This window comes from Chiloscyllium plagiosum, unplaced genomic scaffold, assembly GCF_037043375.1.
Source record: "Chiloscyllium plagiosum isolate Xiang-an unplaced genomic scaffold, Cpla_swu_hap1 HiC_scaffold_17, whole genome shotgun sequence".
Lineage (NCBI taxonomy): Eukaryota > Metazoa > Chordata > Chondrichthyes > Orectolobiformes > Hemiscylliidae > Chiloscyllium > Chiloscyllium plagiosum.
In genome coordinates this window covers 53,293,445-53,316,255 of record NW_028270155.1, presented here as the reverse complement: position 1 = coordinate 53,316,255, position 22,811 = coordinate 53,293,445, and the positions used below count along the sequence as shown (strand labels likewise).

The 22,811-nt window shown below is 50.1% G+C and overlaps 1 protein-coding gene across 5 annotated transcripts in view; it reads right to left on the bottom strand.

Annotated features, from left to right (window-relative positions):
* The window catches only part of dus2 (dihydrouridine synthase 2), a 120,915-nt gene that overhangs the window by 25,159 nt on the left and 72,945 nt on the right, over positions 1–22,811 (bottom strand). For all 5 annotated transcript variants that reach the window (XM_043707033.2, XM_087995919.1, XM_087995917.1 and 2 more), the window contains 3 exons: positions 14,203–14,289; positions 10,578–10,746; positions 8,691–8,812 (listed from right to left, as the gene is read on the bottom strand). In XM_043707033.2, the coding sequence (XP_043562968.2) occupies positions 8,691–8,812; positions 10,578–10,746; positions 14,203–14,289 (378 nt within the window). The remainder of the gene's footprint in view (positions 1–8,690; positions 8,813–10,577; positions 10,747–14,202; positions 14,290–22,811) is intronic.

Here is a 22,811-nt window from a genome sequence, read left to right as displayed (position 1 = left end):
CTAACACTATGGGCAATTTAGCATGGCTAATTCGCCTAACCTGCACATCTTTGGACTGTTGGAGGAAACCCACGCAGACACGGGGAGAATGTGCAAACTCCACACAGACAGTTGCCCGAGGCAGGAATTGAACCCGGGTCCCTGGCGCTATGAAGCAGCAGTGCTAACCACTGAGCCACCGTGACGCTATGTTTCTATAAGAGATACCCCCTCCCTCCAAATGAGTATCGTCCCAATCTACTCAATCTCTCCTCATAAGCTAACCCTCTCAATTCCAGAATCAACCTAATGAACTTCCTAAACTTCCTTTTAACCTCACACACCTTAGCATCCACTCAGCAACAAGATATATCCCTCTGCTTATGCTATTTAACACTGCTAAGTTACTAGAAGGTTGCTGTTTACCGACTGTTGCTGACTTCGTAGGCAGCTTATTCTATGAAAAGTCAACAGGGGGAGAAATGGCATGTGGTAAAGGCATTAGTTTCAGCTGCAAAGGTTCCGCCTGGGACCACTTACTGACAGTTATCATTCTCCTTGGAGAAGGTAAAGAGGAGATTTGATGGAAGTTTTCAATGTGAAAAGAAAGGTCAGACCTCGAGGAGTTGTGGTGTCGAAGGCACAGCCTGGAAGTGTAGTGCTGGCAGGTTCAAAGGATATTGGATGATTGTACAAGACAGGAAAATGGCATCAAATCATCAACCTCCTTCAGAGAGTCAATGTAGGAATCCCAGGCTGAATGGCATTCTGCTGCACTATAACAGGTTATTGTTTGCCTAATACAGAGTTCAGGTCCTGCTTTTTTTGCTTCATAATGTAATCTTGTTTAGAACTATACCTTCTGATTACAATAATGATGTGAACTTTCGTGTAAACTTGGATGAGGGACAGTAGCAACGGCCTGTTGCATGTACAGAGACTGAATCAACGCAACGTAGGACAAGAAAAGCTGCTGTCTCTGACCCATGGAAGGGTAGACCGACCCTCAACAAGAGGCCCAATTGACTCTGTGCCTTCAGAAAGCAACTCTGTTAACTCAGTGTCAGCGAGAAACATAAACCCACTTTAGAATAGTGCATACACTGTCACTGTTTAACTTAGAAGGTGCTCACACAAGCTAACACCAATTGCAGACAGCAAGACAACAAGGAAAGGGCAACGCAGCCAGTGGCTGTGGACACCTTTGTTTTGGAATCATTCCAAAATGGTTATGTGCCTTTGGACTGCATTGTCTCACCATGAGCAGCAGCAGCACTATCTAGGTTGACTGGCTGGGCTGGACAGAGGGAAAAGGACAGCAAAGGTGCCAGCTCACCAGAGATTTTGCTGCAAGGGAATATGGTGAGGACCTTTGATAGGGCAAGGAACAGAGAAAAAATGAAGAATACAGATTCACAAATGCTTAGTGCATTAGGTGTCCTGCCAGATAGCCAGCAGTCACTCTCATGGCTCTGCCCCAGAGTGGCAATTCTCATTGTTCACCACTGCTCCTCCACAAAGGCCCTTGCTACTGTCCCTCATCCAAATCTACACTAAAGGTCACATCATTACAATAAACAGAAGATATAGTCCTGTAACATCATTAATTACATTATGAAGCAAAAAAAGCAGGACCAGAAATCTGTATTAGGCAAACACCAAAGGCTGCTTTGCTTCCCTCCACACCAACTTAGACTGCAATTCTATATCTGTGCCATTAGGTGGCAAGCTTAGTTGACCAATGTAGTCATGATCTGGAGATGCTGGTGTTGGACTGGGGTGTACAAAGTTAAAAATCACCCAACACCAGGTTATAGTCCAACAGGTTTAATTGGAAGCATTAACTTTCGGAGCACTGTTCCTTCATCAGGTGGTTGTGGAGTACACGATTGTGGGACACAGAATTTATAGCAAAAGTTTACAATGTGATGTAACTGAAATTATACATTTTTCAATCTATAATTTCAGTTACATCACACTGTAAACTTTTGCTATAAATTCTGTGTCCCACAATCGTGTACTCCACAGCCAGCTGATGAAGGAGCGGCGCTCCGAAAGCTAATGTTTCCAATTAAACCTGTTGGACTATAACCTGGTGTTGGGTGATTTTTAACATCATCAATGTAGAAATGTTTTTTAATAAGTGAATGTAGAAATGTTAGTTGCCAGTAATAACTGCACAAATCAACAACTCCAAACCCATCTCCACCAATCCTCAAATTAGAAATTGATTTTGCAGTTATCAGAGCAAATTATGAATTAATCAGCATTGATTCTTTTAATGTCTGGTGAGGCCAATTATTTTCTTTCTAGTTTTCCATTTCAGAGCTTACTGCAGTTTGTAACTATATTTTTCTAGGGAATACAGCAACTGTAATACAACTTATTATTACCCTAATGCCATTAACAGCTGAATACAAAAGAAAATCAGGTCATTGTGAATTCAATAAAACATGGGAGCACTATCAGTGTGAGTCACACCAACATTAAATGCAACTCTACAGATCAGGACACTGTATGAGACACCAAACAGTTTGGCTTGGACCACATACCTCAATTCATTAGAGAACTATATGTGAGTTGAGACAATTCAAGATTTAAAATTATTTTAAAGGTAAAATCTTACAAGACTAGGATTCTCTGTGACAAAGATGAAAGTGAGGCCTGCAGATGCTGGAGTTCAGAGTGGAGAGTGTGCTGCTGGAAAAGCACAACATGTCAGGCAGCATCTGAAGAGCAGGAGAACCAACGTTTCAGGCAAAAGCCCTTAATCAGAAACGGCATGAATACCATTTCACAAATGCTTAGTGCATTAGGCGTCCTGCCAGATAGCCTGCGGTCACTCCTGATGAAGGGCTTTTGCCCAAAACATTGATTCTCCTGCTCCTCAGATGCTCTTCTCAGTGACAAAGCCTGCTGGCAATTTGTATTTAGTTTGAGTCTGTTGTCTCTTGATGTTGAAAGGGTAGTCATGCAGAAATGCAGTAAAATGCAAGTTTTGTCATCTCCCAAGGAGAGCTTATTGTACCTGAGGTGTCAAATTGTCATTTCCTTTTTTTATATATAGGAGCTGACAGGCTTTGTATTCACAGCAAATTGTTCTCTTCTGATTTCAGTTTCCAAAATTTGCAGTATTTGATTTTACTTCTTTAGCTGATAAAACCCTGCATGGTTAGTTACAGTGTAACAAGCTGGGCACCTCAGTCTAAAGAGCCAAACAACTTACAGCATGATAACCCAATTGAAAAAGGCATCTATGACACTATAATGTGCAGTTGTCCTTTGATCCAACTGAAAGTCGGTCAGTTGATCACCCTCCAGTGTTTTGGAACGCATGTGTTGTTAGGATATTTGACTTGTTGACCTAAATGACTTGTGGCAAGGTTACGCGAAACAATTTCCAGTGTAGAAAAAAATCCAGATCTACCACCTCAAGTTTAGATTACTACTAGAATGCTTTTGGAGCATCACTAGGTCATTAATATGCTAATTTATTAAAACAGGTAAAAGAAATCTGCAATTGGAGGCTTTAAAAGTGCAGCAGTGCCAAAATAATTAAACTAACATCCCAACAGGTTGTGACAGCAACATCAGAATATCACAAATTGATCGTCATGAGCTAACTTGCCCCCTTTTTTTTAGGAGAAAGTGAGGTCTGCAGATGCTGGAGATCAAAGTTGAAACTTTATTGCTGGAACAGCACAGCAGGTCAGGCAGCATCCAGGGAACAGGAGATTCGACGTTTCGGGCACAGGCCCTTCTTCAGGAATGAGCAGAGAGTGTTCAGCAGGAGAAGATAAAAGGTAGGGAGGAGGGACTTGGAGGAGGGGCGTTGGAAATGTGATAGGTGGAAAGAGGTCAAGGTGAGGGTGATAGGTCGGAGTAGGATGGAGGCGGAGAGGTCAAGAAGAAGACTGCAGGTCAGGAAGGCGGTGCCGGGCTGGAGGGATTCGGCTGAGACAAGGTGGGGGGAGGGGGGATGAAGAAACTGGTGAAGTCCAAGTTCATCTCCTGTGGTTGGAGGGTTCCCAGTCGGAAGATAAGACGCTCCTCCTCCGACCGTCGCGTTGTTGTGGTTTGGCGGTGGATGAGTCCAATGACCTGCATATCCTCGGTGGAGTGGGAGGGGGAGTTGAAATGCTGTGCTACAGGGTGGTTGGATTGGTTCGTCCGGGTGGCCCAGAGGTGCTCTCTGAATCGCTCCGCAAGTAGGCGGCCTGTCTCCCCAATATAGAGGAGGCCACACCGGCTGCAGCGGATGCAGTAGATGATGTGGGTGGAGGTGCAGGTGAATCTGTGGCGGATATGGAAGTTTCCTTTGGGGCCTTGGAGAGAAGTGAGGGGGGAGGTGTGGGCGCAAGTGTTGCACCTCCTGCGGTTGCAAGGGAAGGTGCCGGGAGTGGAGGTTGGGTCGGTGGGGGGTGTGGATCTGACAAGGGAGTCGCGGAGGGAGTGGTCTCTACGGAAAGCTGATAGGGGAGGGGAGGGAAATATATCCTTGGTGCTGGGGTCTGTTTGGAGGTGGCGGAAGTGACGGCGGATGATGCGCTGTACATGGAGATTGGTGGGGTGGTAGGTGAGGACCAGTGGGGTTCTGTCCTGGTGGCGGTTGGAGGGGCGGGGCTCAAGGGCGGAGGAGCGGGAAGTGGAGGAGATGCGGTGGAGGGCACCGTCGACCACGTCGGGGGGGAAATTGCGGTCCTTGAAGAAGGAGGCCATCTGTGTTGTACGTATTTTGAACTGGTCCTCCTGGGAGCAGATGCGGCGGAGACGAAGGAATTGGGAGAATGGGATGGCGTTTTTACAGGGGGCAGGATGGGATCAAATGGTATAAACTCAAACTTAACGACCAGCTAATTCATCTTACATGGTTAACTACTGACCGAGCTACACATCTCTAAATAATGTCAGTAATAAAATCGTTAAAAATGCTGGAGGTTTAGCACCATCTGTAGCGAGCAAGAAACAAAGTTAATGTTTCAAGTCTAAATGACTCTTTGCCAGCAATGTCTGGTTGAGCAGGATTTGAATATTTTGCATATTGTGTTGTCTTGCATTGTCAGACTGGCTGTAATCCAAACAAAACTTTCAACTGAATGTTTGTTCATTTGAATTTTAAAAAAAATCAAATAGATTACGCTGACTGAAATGGTAAACTGCTGCTTCTCAAACAAAGGCACAGAATTGAGTCAGAGTTCATCAGAGGGCCATCAAGAGAAAATAATATTATTTTAAAATTAGAGTTGGGTCATTCAGAAGTGAAATCAGAATGGGTGGTAGTCACAGAGTCTTACAACACAAAAATAGACCCTATGGTCCAATTTGTCCACAGTGACCTGACACCCCAATCTGACCCAGTTCCATTTGCCAGCATTTGGCCCATATCTATCGCAACCTTCCTATTCACATACCCATCCAGACACCTTTTAAATGTTGTAATTGTACCAGCCTCCACCACTTCCTCTGGCAGCTCATTCCACACACACACACTGTGTGAAAAAGTTACACCTCAGGTCCTTTTTAAATGCTTTCCCTCTCACTTTAAATCAATGTCCTCTAGTTGTGGACTTCCCCACCCTAGGAAAAAGACCTTTGTTATTCACCCTATCCATGCCCCTCATGATTTTATAAACCACTACATGGTTACCCCTCAGCCTCCGAAGCTCCAGGGAGAAAAGCCCCAGCCTATTCAGCCTCCCATATAGTTTAAATCCTCCAGCCCTAGCAACATCCTTGTAAATCTTTTCTGCACCCTCTCAAGTTTAACAATATCGTTCCTATAGAAGGGCAACCAGAATTGTACACAAGCCTGGACCTCCAATTTGATAATCTCTCCCCATTATTCAAAACTCCAGATAATATGGTCCCAGTTTCTCTTCATAGCACAATCTCGTCATCCCAGGAACATATCTGATGAACCTTGTATCCCCTTCTTCAATGGGGATCTCGCCTGAGGTAAGGACACCAAAACTGCACCCAGTTCTTCAGATATGGTCTTACCAAGCTCCTATACAAGTGAAGCAAAATGTGATTACTCTTGTACTCAAGCCCACTTGCAATAAAGGCTGGCATTCCATTAGTGTTCCTAATAGCTTGCTGCAGCTGCATGTTAACCTTCAGTAGCTATTGACAAGGACACCCAGCTTAAGTACATGTACCAACAGATTCAAAAACAGCTTCTTCCCCTCTATTATTAAACTTCTGAATGGACCTGTCAAATTTTAAAACTTTAATGCTGATGTTGCTCTTTTGTGAACCTTCCCTGCAGCTGTAACATGGTAGTCTTCACTCTGTCCTATTACCCTAATGCACTTTGCAAGGCATTATCTGCCTGTACTGCACACAAAACAAAACTTTTCACTGTACTTAGGTATATGACAATAATAAATCAACTCAAAAAATCCACACTTTCCAAACTCTTACCATTTAAGACACAGTCTGCACATTTGCTTCTCCTATCAAACTGGATCACCTCACACCTTTCCACACGATATTCCATCGGCCAGGCTCTTGTGCAATCACTAAGCCTGTCAAAAACTCCAGAAATCACTTTCCATCTTCCTTGTAAAACACATTCCCACTTAGCTTCGTATCGAGTGTGTGTGTGTGCGACCAGAGTACTGATACTTCTGCTGCCCAGCTACTCATAGCCTGCTAAACAGAAATTGACCATTTATTCCTATTGTCTGCTTGCTGTCTGTTAGCCAATCATTAATCTTTCCAGTACATCACCTCCTATCCCATTCCTTATTTTTCCTCGTCACTTGGATCTCTAGCTCTGGGGAAATTCTGATGTCTTTTTCAATGAAAACAGACACAGAGTAATCATTTAGCTTCTCTGAGCAGTGATAATGTCATTTGAGGTGCAGGTTTATGCTTCGTGGACATGAGTTGAAATTCCACTTTGGCAGCAAGTAGTGCTATAAAAAATCTGGAATTGAAAACTAGTCTCTGTAATGGCAACCAAAAAAATAGCATTGTCTGTTGTAACAAAAAAACCCTAGTTCACTAAAGTCCTTTAGGGAAATGAATTTGCCATCCTTAAATGGTCTGGTCAACAGGAACCTTTGAATTCACAGCAATGGGACTGAGTCTTGAATGCCCGCCGTTCTGGCTTGGTAAGGACCAGGAGTGTTGAAATATAAAATTTAAACTGAATAGCACTGTAACCTGAAATGGTGAATGTCTTTTTCTTATGTTCCAGACACTAACAATAGATACTTGTGTAAGTAATCACAGGTTACTTTACATTTTTAAGAAGGGTGCAAGAGGAAAACTAGGGAATTACAGACATCGTAGTCCTCACTCTGTCCTATTACCCTAATGCACTTTGCCTTAAGTCTGCGGTGGGGCAATTGTTGGTGTCTATAATCAATAATGGGGCAATTGAACACATCAAACATTTCCAGTTAATCATGGAGATCCAGCCACAGATTTATGACAGGTAGGTCATGCCCGATAAACCCCACTGAATGATTTGAAGTGGTCACTAAGATAGTGGACAGAGGAATGTCTATGTATGTTGTATATATGGACTTCCAGAAGGCACTTGATCAAAGTCCCACATAATGATTCCATTAATTCAGGTAGAAGCCCACAAAATTGAGGACAAATTAATGAATGGCTGAGAAATTGGTTGAGTGGCAGATGACAAAAAGTAGAGATAACGGGTATGTATTGAGATTAGCAGGATTAACACAAGGGTGTGTCAGGGTCTCAATTATTCACATTGTTTCTTAAGGACTTGGATAATGGCATAGAAAGTCATATATCCAAATTTGCTGATGACACAAAGTTAGGCAGGACTGTAGACAATGTAGATGATATCATAAAATGATAAAGGAATATTGATAGACTAGATGAATGGGCAAAACTGGGACAATTGGAGCTCAATGTAAGAAAATGTAAAGTGGACTATTTTTGACTGAGAAATGATAGATCAGGGTACTTTCTAGATGGTGTGAAGTTAAATACAGTGGATGTCCAGGGAGATTGGGGTTCAGGTGTGTGGGTCCTTAAAATTCCAGAAACAGGAGTCACAAATAATTAAGAAAGCTTATGGAGTGCTGGCCTTTATATCTAGAGGACTGGGTAAGGATGCAGAAGTTATACAAAGCCCTGGTTAGAGCCCATGGAGTACGGTGAGCAGGTCTGGGTACCGCACATTGGAAGGAGATATTGGCTTTGGAGGGAGTACAACATAGGTTTACACGAAAGCATAAACCTGCTTTCAGGGTTTAAGGTATGAGGAGGGATTATATAAATTGGGCCTGTTTTCTCTAGAATTTAAAAGGTTAAGGGGTGATCTGATTGAAGTTTTCAAGATATTAACAAGAAAAAAAACAGATAAATAAAGATAATCTATTTCCACTGTCTGGGGATTTTAGAAATGAGGGGCATAGGCTGAAAATTAGGGCAGACCGTTCAGAAGAGATGTTAGGTAACACTTAAAACAACAGAGTGATAATGTTTAGAACTCTCTTCCACAAACACCAGTGGGTGCTAGAGAGGTCGTTAATTTTAAATCTGAGGTAGATACATTTTTGTTCAGCAAAGGTATTAAAGGATATGTTCCAAAGTTCCTAAATACAAGTCAAATGTAGACTACGTCATTTTTCGAGAACATGACTTTCCTTGTTTGTACAAAGCCTTCTTATTCACCATAAGATACAATATTCTTTCCTTAAATTAAACATTAATGAAATATTTACCAGATCTCTTTATTTGATTGTGCAGCATGCAACTTCTTCCCTTGAGCTGATTCCAATTTCTCTCTTAACATTTGGCACAGACAGTATTTAGTATTTGTGTAATGACTGTCATATTTAATTGCCTGGAGAACAAAGAAAACACAACAACATCATCCTTCTCTAAAACAGTGCTTGCTGATTTACAAATCTCTATCCACTGTTTTATAGTGTGGCTCAAACCATACCAAATTATTTGTAATGTTCATATAATTAATATAACAGAAATTATAAAGCATAGAGTCGTTCTCCTAATCATTGAACCAAAAATTTTCTCCTTTTTTATGGCTTTTTATTAATTCGGTGTCTGCTGCTTTCCATGGGACAGGCTGATTTGCATTGTGGACAGGGCTTGGATTAAAACATGGGATTCCTATCTGCAAGGGGGATAAACCACTGAGCAACTGGACATGGGTTTTGTTCTTTAAGGAGTTCTGTCACTTTCACCAACCTGTTGGCCTCTATAAGCAACATTCATGTTAACGAAAGGCAAAGAGAAGTAAGGATGCTGGGAGAATGAAGGATGGATGGATAGTGATTGGCCTTTCAGTTGTAAAAAGTACAAATAGGACAAGTTAATAAAATATTATACTTTCACATTTAGATACTCTTTTAAGAAAACATTTACCAACGATTTAAGATATTTTTGATAAGAGATACAATTTTTTTTGTTCTTGAGAATTATACGGAGCCTTTTCTCTGTTTAAGTTTATTTAATTATTCTGTGGAGTGCTGATACTTTGCCAATGGGTTGGAAAGTTTTCTGGATGAAAAGGTGGTTTCACGCATGACAGTGTTATGGAGATGTACAGCAAGGAAACAAACCCTTCAGTCCAACTTGTCCATTAATCTAGTCCCATTTGCCAACATTTGGCCCATATTCCTCTAAACCCTTCCTATTCATATACCCATCCAGATGTCTTTGAAATGTTGCAATTGCATTTGCCTTTACCACTTCCTCTGGCAGTTCATTCCATACACGAATCACCCACTGTGTGAAAAGTTGCCCCTTAGGTCCCTTTTAAATCTTTCCCTTCTCACTTTACACCTATGCCTTCTAATTTTGGAGTCCCCTACCCTCAGGATAAGACCTTGGCTGTTCACCCTATCCATGCCCCTCATGATTTTATAAATCTCTATAAGGTCACCCATCGGCCTCTGATGCTCCAGCGAAAACAGCCCCAAGTCTATTCAACCTCCTCCCAGTAGCTTAAACTCTCCAACCCTGGAAACATCTTTGTAAATGTTTTCTGAACCCTTTCAAGATTCCCAACATCTTTCATTTAGCAGGGAGACCAGCAGTATTCAAAATATTGCCTAATCAATGTCCTGTACAGCCGCAACACGACATCCCAACTCCTACACTCAATGCACTGACCAACAAAGGCAAGTATACCAAATGCCTTCTTCCCTACCCTGTCTATACCACGACTCCACTTTCAAAGAACTATGCATCTGGACCGCAAGGTCTTTTTGTTCGACAAGGATACTGTTTCCATCAGATTTTGTTGATGGCATCCTGGCCAATTTTGCCTTAATTTACAGTTACAAAAAGCTAAATAGACAGTAAGGCAAAAAGAAATAGATAATAAATTTGTCAAGGTCAAAAAAAAACCCCTTTAACCCTTTCCCTTTAAATCGTCCCCCTATCTGGCTATTTGTTTCTGGATTCAAAGAAGATCCACTGAACATTGAATTATAAACAATTAGAATCGAACAAATGGAAAGCAGGCAAACCGAGTCCTCTTGTGTTTATGTTCTCCAGGTTTTTCATTTTTAATGACTTTATTCAACAGTTCGCATTAACTATGTTAAACTGACTGCAAGGCAGTGGCAACAATAGACACTCACATATGTTAGATATTCCTTTAGAACAGTCTCTGTTGGTAACAATCCATCTTTTCTGAAGACGGAAGGGTTCCACATGGCTGCACGAGCTACCATGACTGAAGACGCATTTGTGACCCGCTGAAATTCTTCAATGCCTGAATATTCTTTGATGATCTCCTGAGATCCTCCACTGAGGTGAACAGTAAATTGATCGTAAATTGAACACAACTGCAGTGATAACAGAGCACACAAAACATACAGTACAGCAAAACAAAACAAACAGACTACTTGACTAGTGGAACATTTTAGAACTGAGATAACATAACATTAACCCTTGGACAAACCCTACTTAACTAATAGCTGACTGGCAAACCCCCTGATTTTTACAACAAATATGTTACAAATCATGTACAATCCTTTCAAAAAGATTAAACTATATCTTTTAGCTATGTAGATGGGTCATAGAATAAAATCCCTACAGTGTGGAGGCAAGCTAATCAGCCTATCAAGTCCACATCGACCCTCTAAATAGCATCCCACCCTTACCCAACCACCACTCCCCCCATCCAATCCGTGTAACCCTGCATTTCCCATAGCTCATCCACCTAACTACACATTCGTGGACAGAATGGGTAATTTAACATGGCCAGTCCATCTAACCTGCACATCTGAGGGGTCACTGGAGCAAAAACGTTAACTCTTGTTTTCTCTCCACAGATGCTGCCAGACCTGCTGAGTTTTCCCAGCAATTTCTGTTGTTTCAGATTTCTGAGACTGCATAAGACTGAGACTTTCTAAGACTGCACAGCAATGGAACGGACACCCTTTTAAAAGAAAGACTTATCTTTTTCTCCTTCCAATTCTCTGCATTCACTGCACAAGCTGGCATTTTTGACAATCTGCAGAAACTAAAAGTAGAATGCTAACATTCTTTGAAACTCTCTTGCTAAGAGGCCTGGTTCAAAATAACCCAGGTTAAGTTTCAGGTTTCAGCAGTAATACCATAAAGGAAATATCCTCTTATGGCCTTACGGTAAAATGTACTTTTTCAGGCAAAGAAAGGAAGAAAAACATAAAAAGAGGGTTGTTTCGTTCACCAAACCATCTGAACACTTTTTCATTTAATACTGGGGGTTTGTGAAACCACTGGAACTAGGAAACAATGAACGATGAAAATATACATGCTGAATTTTATTAAGCTAATTATGAAGAGGCAAAAATTGGCCTAAACTTTACTGCAAGGCACTTAAGCTCAATGTTTTGCTCTGTAAGTTGCTTCAGGGGTTAACTGATAGCAGTAAGCAAGGAGATTCGAGGCTTGAGATTGGAACAGAACACAAATGAAGGAGCAGGGTAAATTAGATACAGAAAGAGAAATAATGATAGACACCCAAAGAGTTACAGAACTGGAAAAGAGCTACAGAACTTAGGTTGACAGATACTGTACTTTATTAACAGTTATCATTAAATAATAAGCCAAAAGAACTGTGGATGCTAGAAATCAGAAACAAAAACAGAAATTGCTGGAAAAGGTCAGCAGGTTTGGCAGCATCTGCGGAGAATTCTGAAGAAGCGTCATTGGATCCTAAACATTAACTCTGCTTTCTCTGCATAGGTTTTATCAGACCTGCTGAGTTTTTCCAGCAACTTCTGTTTCTGTTAACAATAATCACGTTGTTAAAGAAGGCATTGTTAAGTACTAACTCTGAACTGTAACTGATTTTAGAAACAATATAATGCTATTTTGTTCCATCGAACAGAATCTAAACTTGAGAAGATGAAAGAAAACCCATTACTTAGGAGTTAAGAAAAAGAGTTAAATAAAACGGCAGTACTTCTACCTGAGCATGAGAGCAAGAAATGAATTTCTCCAGACCAAATTATTGGCTGCCTTACGATAACAAAGTCTCAACAGAAATCAGAAACAGAGTTATCTAGGCAAAACACTAAAACAATTAACATCAAATCCTGCTAAGATACATGCAAAGCTGTCTTCAATAGGTTGTTATGATGAGAGATTGCTGGGCCTTATTGACATGTGTGTTAGCATTGACCTCTCAGCTACCGAATCCCTCAAATTAGCTGAAATTTGGCAATGGATACAGATTTTGTGTTTGCCAATATTACCGCGTTGTGCAGCACTGGATGATGCTGTAGTATAATGGGCAATATTTGCTTTATGATAACCAATTCACCCACATCTTTTCTGGATTCAATGTTACTCTATTGGCTGAACACTTGTGATGTTGAAATATAGATTTTCGGCCTTGGAAAGTGTTGGGTCGAAATCAGCCATCTTGTGATTTATCAACCAAAACAGAAGAAGTTTTTTTTGTTTCAATTTAACTTGTTACAAATAACAATTAGTAAACAGTGAAATAGCTCATCTACTGATTCCCAAAATATTTACTGAAATACAAGGTCATTCACTGCTACTGAATGAGTATTGCTGAGAAGAAATAAAAAAAATCATTCATGGGGTGTGGGCATCTTTGGTTGGACCAGTATTTATTGCCCATCCTTAGTAGCCCTTAATAAAGTGGTGTAGCGCTGCTTTCTTGACCGATGCAATCCACTTGATGGAGAGGATTTTGACCCACCTACAGCAAGAGAATAAGTGGGTCAAAAGCCACTTTGACCACTAAATCCACTATTGCTGTTGTTTCCTAGTCAGGGTGGTGTTTGGCTTGGAGGGGAACTTGCAGACGGCAGTGTTAACATGTATCTGCTGCCCCTGTCCTTCTACACGGTAGCGTTTGTGGGTTGGAAGGTGCTGCCTAAGAAGCCTTGATGAATTTCTGCAGTGCATCATGGAAGTGGTACACACTGCTGTGATTGTGTGTCAGTGGTGGAGGGAGTGAACGTTTATGGATGTAGTTCCAGTTAAACATGGTTTTCTGGATAGAATTAAGCTTAAGCAGTGCTAGAGCTATACTCATTCAGGCCAGTGTGGGGTATTTCATCAGACCCTTGACTAATGTTTTGCTGATGTGGATAGCAGGCTAGTTCCTCACTGTAGGATTTCTGGCCTTTGATCTGTGGAAAACTTTTGTTACATCTTTTCATCCTGTACTCATTAGGATAATCAAGTATTACCAAAGGGAAAGCAACACTCATACTGTATGAGAGGAGAGTGCTGATTGGCTGGCAAGTGAACTTTGATTGGATATGGAAATTTCATAAAGAATGCACCAGTTAACGATGACTGGCAGTCAACTGCCATCCCTTTTAAAATAAAATCGAAAAGGTTGACTTTGATCGGTCAAGCATCATAATGTGAAATTACTCAGAATTGCTGTCACCTATTTTATTGAGTAAAAACAGGTGCAGTGTGTGTGTACATGCTCTTACTGTGTGTAAAGACGAAAGCTATGCTACAATATAGAGCTTCCAGTACATGCAAGTGCAACGCATTATAAACTCAATTAGCAATCTTAAATTGATTGTCAGTGTAATTCTTTGTACACTGAGAACTATTTAGCAAATATTGTCCAATCAAAAAAAAACTACCCAAACTACTTTTCTTTTGGATGGCACGTAAAAGGCCGGTTCTTCCAATACTGCATGTATCTTGCAAACTATAAATAGTCCTGAAATGTCTGTGGATCTACCTTTGTGCATTAATGGACTGGTTTATTTTACTTACTTTGCTATCACAGGGATGGACACAGCTTCAGAGATGGCTTTAATTACATCGCAGTGCACCGGATGTTGTGGTCTCTCTTCTTTTCTCCTGTGGAAAAGATATTTTGAGATAGTACGCGATAGTTACAGATGAGCAAAGTGTTTCAACATTCATTGTTACAAACACGTCAAGCAATTGGGGCCACTATCCTTGCAAATTCCTTTTCTGTAACCTCTGATAGATGGAGTTTAATTTAGATAAATGTGAGGTGCTCCATTTTGGAAAAGCAAATCTTAGCAGGACTTATACACATAATGGTAAGGTCCTAGGGAGTGTTGCTGAACAAAGAGACCTTGGAGTGCAGGTTCATTGTTCCTTGAAAGTAGAGTCACGGGTAGATAGGATAGTGAAGAAGGCGTTAGGTATGCTTCTCTGTCACACTCACCCAACTCTGGCCTCTTGTACATTTCCAATTTTCAATATTCAATCATTGACGATGTCTTCAGGTGCCTAGGCCCTAAAGCACTAGAATGCTTCGAAGCCTTCTCTGAAAGTTCCCTCAGACCTGTGACCATCTGTCCTAATATCTCCCATGTGGCCCCGTGTCAAATTGTGTTTGCTAACAATCCTGTGAAGTGCCTTGCAGCTGTTTTTTTTAACATCAAAGACATTTAATGATGGTTAAGGTTTATTACTCACTGCGGTGATGCAGTAAGCAGCTTTACCATTGGGCTATCGGGGTACTCAAAGTTACACTGTGATGTGATGGTGGGCAGACAACAAATTCTACTCATCAATTACAACTGACCAAGTTGATACTTTTTGTAGAATACAGCAGCAAAGTGAAAGCATAGCTAGAAGGGTTCGGGTGAAACATTGCAAAACACATCATTTGAACTGTACCTCCAAGCTCTCCTCCCAATTCCAGATCATTCTAACTTAACTATTGACCATAGTTCCCTTCTCACCTGCAAGCCAACACTATAAAGATCACACAGGCTCAAGAAAACCCAGCTCCTCGGCTCAACAAGTAACAATATATAAATTTGGACTGCATATATCACCCATACCCAAAGAACAAATTAAATAGGCATCTCCCACTGGATCACAAAGGGACAGGAGGGGGATTTAATAAAAGTTTTTATACCCTAAAGGGTAAAAATAGGCTGAATAGGGGAAAAGTATTTCTATTGTTTGGCAGGTTACAGACAAGCCAACTAATAGTGGATGTAGTGAGGTCAAGAGATATTGTTTTATCCAGTTTTTCTGCAGGATGGAATGCTTTTCAATAAAGAGTAATTAAAGAGAGTAAATTAGTGGTTAAATGAGAAGTGAATAAATGTTCAAAGTAACGGACAAGGACGGGGGAAGGCAGTGCCAGGACAGGGGGAAGGGAGCAGGGGGACGGGGGAAGGGAGCACAAGGACCAGGGGAAGGGAACACAAGGACAGAGGGAAGGGAGCAGGGGGATGGGGAAAGGGAACACAAGGACAGAGGGAAGGGAGCAGGGGGACAGGGAAAGGGAACACAAGGACAGAGGGAAGGGAGCAGGGGAAGGGAGCACAAAGACTGGGAGAGGGGATCAGGGGGACGGGGGAAAGGCAGCGCCAGGATGGGGGCAAGATAGCGCCAGGACGGGGGGGAAGGCAGCGCCAGGACGGGGGGGGTAGGCAGTGCCGCGACTGGGGGAAGGTAGCGCCACAACCGGGGGAAGGGAGCAGGGGAACGGGGGAAAGGCAGCGCCAGGAAAGGGGAGAAGGCAGCACCAGGATGGGGGAAGGGAGCATAAGGACAGGGGGAAGGGAGCGCCAGGACGGGAGGGAAGGGAGCAGGGGGACGAGGGAAGGGAACACAAGGACAAAGGGAAGGGAGCAGGGGGACGGGGGAAAAGGGAGCACAAGGACAGAGGGAAGGGAGCAGGGGACGGGGGAAAATGGAGCACAAGGACGGGAGGGAAGGGAGCACAAGGATAGGGGTAAGGGAGCAGGGGTACGGGGGAAAAGGGAGCACAAGGACGGGAGGGAAGGGAGCACAAGGACGGGAGGGAAGGGAGCACAAGGACGGGAGGGAAGGGAGCACAAGGACGGGAGGGAAGGGAGCACAAGGACGGGAGGGAAGGGAGCAAGGGGACGGGGGAGAAGGGAGCAGGGGGACGGGGGAAGGAAACACAAGGGCAGAGGGAAGGGAGCAGGTGAATGGGGGAAGGGAACACAAGGACGGGGGGGAAGACAGCGCCAGGACGGGGGGGGGGGGAAGACAGCGCAAGGACGGGGGGGGGGGAAGACAGCGCAAGGACGGGGGGGGGGGAAGACAGCGCAAGGACGGGGGGGGGGGGAAACAGCGCAAGGACGGGGGGGGGGGGAAGACAGCGCAAGGACGGGGGGGAAGACAGCGCAAGGACGGGGGGGAAGACAGCGCAAGGACGGGGGGGGAAGACAGCGCCAGGACGGGGGGGGGGAAGACAGCGCCAGGACGGGGGGGGGGGAAGACAGCGCCAGGACGGGGGGGGGGGGAAGACAGCGCCAGGACGGGGGGGGAAGACAGCGCCAGGACGGGGGGGGGGGGAAGACAGCGCCAGGACGGGGGGGGGGGAAGACAGCGCAAGGACGGGGGGGGAAGACAGCGCCAGGACGGGGGGGGGGAAGACAGCGCCAGGACGGGGGGGGGGGAAGACAGCGCCAGGACGGGGGGGGGGAAGACAGCGCCAGGACGGGGGGGGGGAAGACAGCGCCAGGACGGGCGGGAAGACAGCGCCAGGACGGGGGGGGGGGGGAAGACAGCGCCAAGACGGGCAGGAAGACAGCGCCAGGACGGGGGGGGAAGGCAGCGCCAGGACGGGGGGGGAAGGCAGCGCCAGGACAGGGGGGAAGGCAGCGCCAGGACGGGGGGGGAAGGCAGCGCCAGGACGGGGGGGGAAGGCAGCGCCAGGACGGGGGGGGGGGAAAGGCAGCGCCAGGACGGGGGGGGAAGGCAGCGCCAGGACGGGGGGGGAAGGCAGCGCCAGGACGGGGGGGAAGGCAGCGCCAGGACGGGGGGGAAGGCAGCGCCAGGACGGGGGGGAAGGCAGCGCCAGGACGGGGGGGAAGGCAGCGCCAGGACGGGGGGGGAAGGCAGCGCCAGGACGGGGGGGAAGACAGCGCCAGGACGGGGGGGGAAGACAGCGCCAGGACGGGGGGGGAAGACAGCGCCAGGACGGGGGGGAAGACAGCGCCAGGACGGGGGGGGAAGACTGCGCAAGGACGGGGGGGAAGACAGCGCCAGGACGGGGGGGGAAGACAGCGCCAGGACGGGGGGGGAAGACAGCGCCAGGACGGGGGGGGAAGACAGCGCCAGGACGGGGGGGGAGGCAGCGCCAGGACGGGGGGGGGGAAGGCAGCGCCAGGACGGTGGGGAAGGCAGCGCCAGGACGGGAGGAAAAAAGCGCCAGGACGGGGGGGGGGGGGAAGGCAGCGCCAGGACGGGGGGGAAGGCAGCGCCAGGACGGGAGGAAAAAAGCGCCAGGACGGGGGGGGGAAGGCAGCGTCAGGACGGGAGGAAAAAAGCGCCAGGACGGGGGAGAAGGCAGCGCCAGGACGGGAGGAAAAAAGCGCCAGGTCGGGGGGGAAGACAACGCCAGGTCGGGGGGGGGGGGGGGGGGAAGACAGCGCCAGGACGGGGGGGAAGACAGCGCCAGGACGGGGGGGGGGAAGGCAGCGCCAGGACGGGGGGGGAAGGCAGCGCGAGGACGGGGGGGGGGGGGAGGCAGCGCCAGGACGGGGGGGAAGGCAGCGCCAGGACGGGGGGGAAGGCAGCGCCAGGACGGGGGGGGGAAGGCAGCGCCAGGACGGGGGGGAAGGCAGCGCCAGGACGGGGGGGGAAGGCAGCGCCAGGACGGGGGGGGGAAGGCAGCGCCAGGACGGGGGGGGGGGGAAGGCAGCGCCAGGACGGGGGGGGGGGAAGGCAGCGCCAGGACGGGGGGGGAAGGCAGCGCCACGCCGGGGGGAATAAAGATGTTGTGAAACTTGGATTCAGAAAAGATTTACAAGGATGTTGCCAGGGTTGAAGGATTTGAGCTACAGGGAGAGGTTGAATAAGCTCAGAGAGTAGTAAGGGTATGGAATGCTTTGCCTGCAACAGTAGTAGATTCGCCAAGTTTAAGTGTATTTAAGTCGTCATTGGACAGGCAAATGGATGTACATGGAATAGTGTCTGTGCCCTGGGCTTCAGATTAGTATGACAGGGCGGTGCAACATCGAGGGCCGAAGGGCCTGTACTGCGCTGTAATGTTCTATGTTCTATAAGCTGGGGCTGATGTCCCTGGAGCATGGAAGGCTGAGGGGTGACCTTACAGAGGTTTATAAAATCATTAGGGGCATGGATACGATAAATAGACAAGGTCTGTTACTTGGGGGTGGGAGAGTCCAGAACTAGAGGGCATAGGTTTAGGGTGAGAGGGGAAAGATATAAAAGAGACCTAAGGGGCAATGTTTTCATACAGAGGGTGGTACGTGTATGGAATGAGCTGCCAGAGGAAGTGGTGGAGGCTGGTACAATTACAACATTTAAGAGGCATCTGGATGGGTACATGAATAGGTAGCGCCAGGACGGGGGGAAGACAGGGCCAGGACGGGAGGGGGGGGGGGGGGGGGGGGGGGGGGGGGAGAGACAGCGCCAGGACGGGGGGGGGGGGGGGGGGGGGAAGACAGCGCCAGGACGGGGGGGGGGGGGAAGACAGCGCCAGGACGGGGGGGGGGGGGAGAGACAGCGCCAGGACGGGGGGGGGGGGGGGGGGGAAGACAGCGCCAGGACGGGGGGGGGGGGAAGACAGCGCCAGGACGGGGGGGAAGACAGCGCCAGGACGGGGGGGGGGAAGACAGCGCCAGGACGGGGGGGAAGACCGCGCCAGGACGGGGGGGGGGGGAAGACAGCGCCAGGACGGGGGGGGGGGGGGGGAGGCAGCGCCAGGTCGGGGGGGAAGGGAGCACAAGGACGGGAGGGAAGGGAGCACGAGGACGGGAGGGAAGGGAGCACGAGGACGGGAGGGAAGGGAGCACGAGGACGGGGGGGAAGGGAGCACGAGGACGGGAGGGAAGGGAGCACGAGGACGGGAGGGAAGGGAGCACGAGGACGGGAGGGAAGGGAGCACGAGGACGGGAGGGAAGGGAGCACGAGGACGGGAGGGAAGGGAGCACGAGGACGGGAGGGAAGGGAGCACGAGGACGGGAGGGAAGGGAGCACGAGGACGGGAGGGAAGGGAGCACGAGGACGGGAGGGAAAGGAGCACGAGGACGGGAGGGAAAGGAGCACGAGGACGGGAGGGAAGGGAGCACGAGGACGGGAGGGAAGGGAGCACGAGGACGGGAGGGAAGGGAGCACGAGGACGGGAGGGAAAGGAGCACGAGGACGGGAGGGAAGGGAGCACGAGGACGGGAGGGAAGGGAGCACGAGGACGGGAGGGAAGGGAGCACGAGGACGGGAGGGAAAGGAGCACGAGGACGGGAGGGAAGGGAGCACGAGGACGGGAGGGAAAGGAGCACGAGGACGGGAGGGAAAGGAGCACGAGGACGGGAGGGAAAGGAGCACGAGGACGGGAGGGAAGGGAGCACGAGGACGGGAGGGAAGGGAGCACGAGGACGGGAGGGAAGGGAGCACGAGGACGGGAGGGAAGGGAGCACGAGGACGGGAGGGAAGGGAGCACGAGGACGGGAGGGAAGGGAGCACGAGGACGGGAGGGAAGGGAGCACGAGGACGGGAGGGAAGGGAGCACGAGGACGGGAGGGAAGGGAGCACGAGGACGGGAGGGAAGGGAGCACGAGGACGGGAGGGAAGGGAGCACGAGGACGGGAGGGAAGGGAGCACAAGGACGGGAGGGAAGGGAGCACAAGGACAGGGCGAAGGGAGCACAAGGACAGGGCTAAGGGAGCACAAGGACAGGGCTAAGGGAGCACAAGGACGGGAGGGAAGGGAGCACAAGGACGGGAGGGAAGGGAGCACAAGGACGGGAGGGAAGGGAGCACAAGGACGGGAAGGAAGGGAGCACAAGGACAGGGCTAAGGGAGCACAAGGACGGGAGTGAAGGACGCACAAGGACGGGAGGGAAGGGAGCACAAGGACGGGAAGGAAGGGAGCACAAGGACAGGGCGAAGGGAGCACAAGGACAGGGCTAAGGGAGCACAAGGACAGGGCTAAGGGAGCACAAGGACGGGAGGGAAGGGAGCACAAGGACGGGAGGGAAGGGAGCACAAGGACAGGGCTAAGGGAGCACAAGGACGGGAGTGAAGGACGCACAAGGACGGGAGGGAAGGGAGCACAAGGACGGGAAGGAAGGGAGCACAAGGACAGGGCGAAGGGAGCACAAGGACAGGGCTAAGGGAGCACAAGGACAGGGCTAAGGGAGCACAAGGACGGGAGGGAAGGGAGCACAAGGACGGGAGGGAAGGGAGCACAAGGACGGGAGGGAAGGGAGCACAAGGACGGGAATGAAGGCAGCACAAGGACAGGGCTAAGGGAGCACAAGGACGGGAAGGAAGGGAGCACAAGGACGGGAGGGAAGGGAGCACAAGGACGGGAAGGAAGGGAGCACAAGGACGGGAGGGAAGGGAGCACAAGGACGGGAGGGAAGGGAGCACAAGGACGGGAGGGAAGGGAGCACAAGGACGGGAGGGAAGGGAGCACAAGGACGGGAGGGAAGGGAGCACAAGGACGGGAGGGAAGGGAGCACAAGGACGGGAGGGAAGGGAGCACAAGGACGGGAGGGAAGGGAGCACAAGGACGGGAGGGAAGGGAGCACACGGACGGGAGGGAAGGGAGCACACGGACGGGAGGGAAGGGAGCACGAGGACGGGAGGGAAGGGAGCGCCAGGACGGGAGGGAAGGGAGCACAAGGACGGGAGGGAAGGGAGCACAAGGACGGGAGGGAAGGGAGCACAAGGACGGGAGGGAAGGGAGCACAAGGACGAGAGGGAAGGGAGCACAAGGACGGGAGGGAAGGGAGCACAAGGACGGGAGGGAAGGGAGCACAAGGACAGGGGTAAGAGAGCAAGGGGACGGGGGAGAAGGGAGCAGGGGGACGGGGGAAGGAAACACAAGGGAAGAGGGAAGGGAGCAGGTGAATGGGGGAAGGGAACACAAGGACTGGGGGGAAGACAGTGGCAGGACGGTGGGGGGGAAGACAGCGCCAGGACGGGGGGGAAGACAGCGCCAGGACGGGGGGGAAGACAGCGCCAGGACGGGGGGGGGGAGAAGACAGCGCCAGGACGGGGGTGAAGACAGCGCCAGGACGGGGGTGAAGACAGCGCCAGGACGGGGGTGAAGACAGCGCCAGGACGGGGGGGGGGGAAGACAGCGCCAGGACGGGGGGGGGGAGACAGCGCCAGGACGGGGGGGAAGACAGCGCCAGGACGGGGGGGGAAGACAGCGCCAGGACGGGGGGGGAAGATAGCGCCAGGACGGGGGGGGGAAGACAGCGCCAGGACGGGGGGGGAAGACAGCGCCAGGACGGGGGGGGAAGACTGCGCCAGGACGGGGGGGGGAAGACTGCGCCAGGACGGGGGGGGAAGGCAGCGCCAGGACGGGGGGGGAAGACTGCGCCAGGACGGGGGGGGAGGACTGCGCCAGGACGGGGGGGGAAGGCAGCGCCAGGACGGGGGGGGAAGACTGCGCCAGGACGGGGGGGGAAGACAGCGCCAGGACGGGGGGGGGGGAAGACTGCGCCAGGACGGGGGGGGGGGGAAGACTGCGCCAGGACGGGGGGGGAAGACTGCGCCAGGACGGGGGGGGGGAAGACTGCGCCAGGACGGGGGGGGAAGACTGCGCCAGGACGGGGGGGGGGAAGACTGCGCCAGGACGGGGGGGGAAGACTGCGCCAGGACGGGGGGGGAAGACTGCGCCAGGACGGGGGGGGAAGACTGCGCCAGGACGGGGGGGGGAAGACTGCGCCAGGACGGGGGGGGAAGACTGCGCCAGGACGGGGGGGGGGGGGGAAGACTGCGCCAGGACGGGGGGGGAAGGCAGCGCCAGGACGGGGGGGGAAGACAGCGCCAGGACGGGGGGGGGGAAGACAGCGCCAGGACGGGGGGGGAAGGCAGCGCCAGGACGGGGGGGGAAGACAGCGCCAGGACAGGGGAGGAAGACAGCGCCAGGACGGGGGGGGAAGACAGCGCCAGGACGGGGGGGGGGGGGGGGAAGACTGCGCCAGGACGGGGGGGGGAAGGCAGCGCCAGGACGGGGGGGTGAAGACAGCGCCAGGACGGGGGGGCAAGACAGCGCCAGGACGGGGGGGGGGAAGACAGCACCAGGACGGGGGGGGGGAAGACAGCGCCAGGACGGGGGGGGAAGGCAGCGCCAGGACGGGGGGGGAAGACAGCGCCAGGACGGGGGGGGGGAAGACAGCGCCAGGACAGGGGAGGAAGACAGCGCCAGGACGGGGGTGAAGACAGCGCCAGGACGGGGGGGGAAGGCAGCGCCAGGACGGGGGGGGAAGGCAGCGCCAGGACGGGGGGGGAAGGCAGCGCCAGGACGGGGGGGGAAGACAGCGCCAGGACGGGGGGGGAAGACAGCGCCAGGACAGGGGAGGAAGACAGCGCCAGGACGGGGGGGGAAGACAGCGCCAGGACAGGGGAGGAAGACAGCGCCAGGACGGGGGGGGGGGG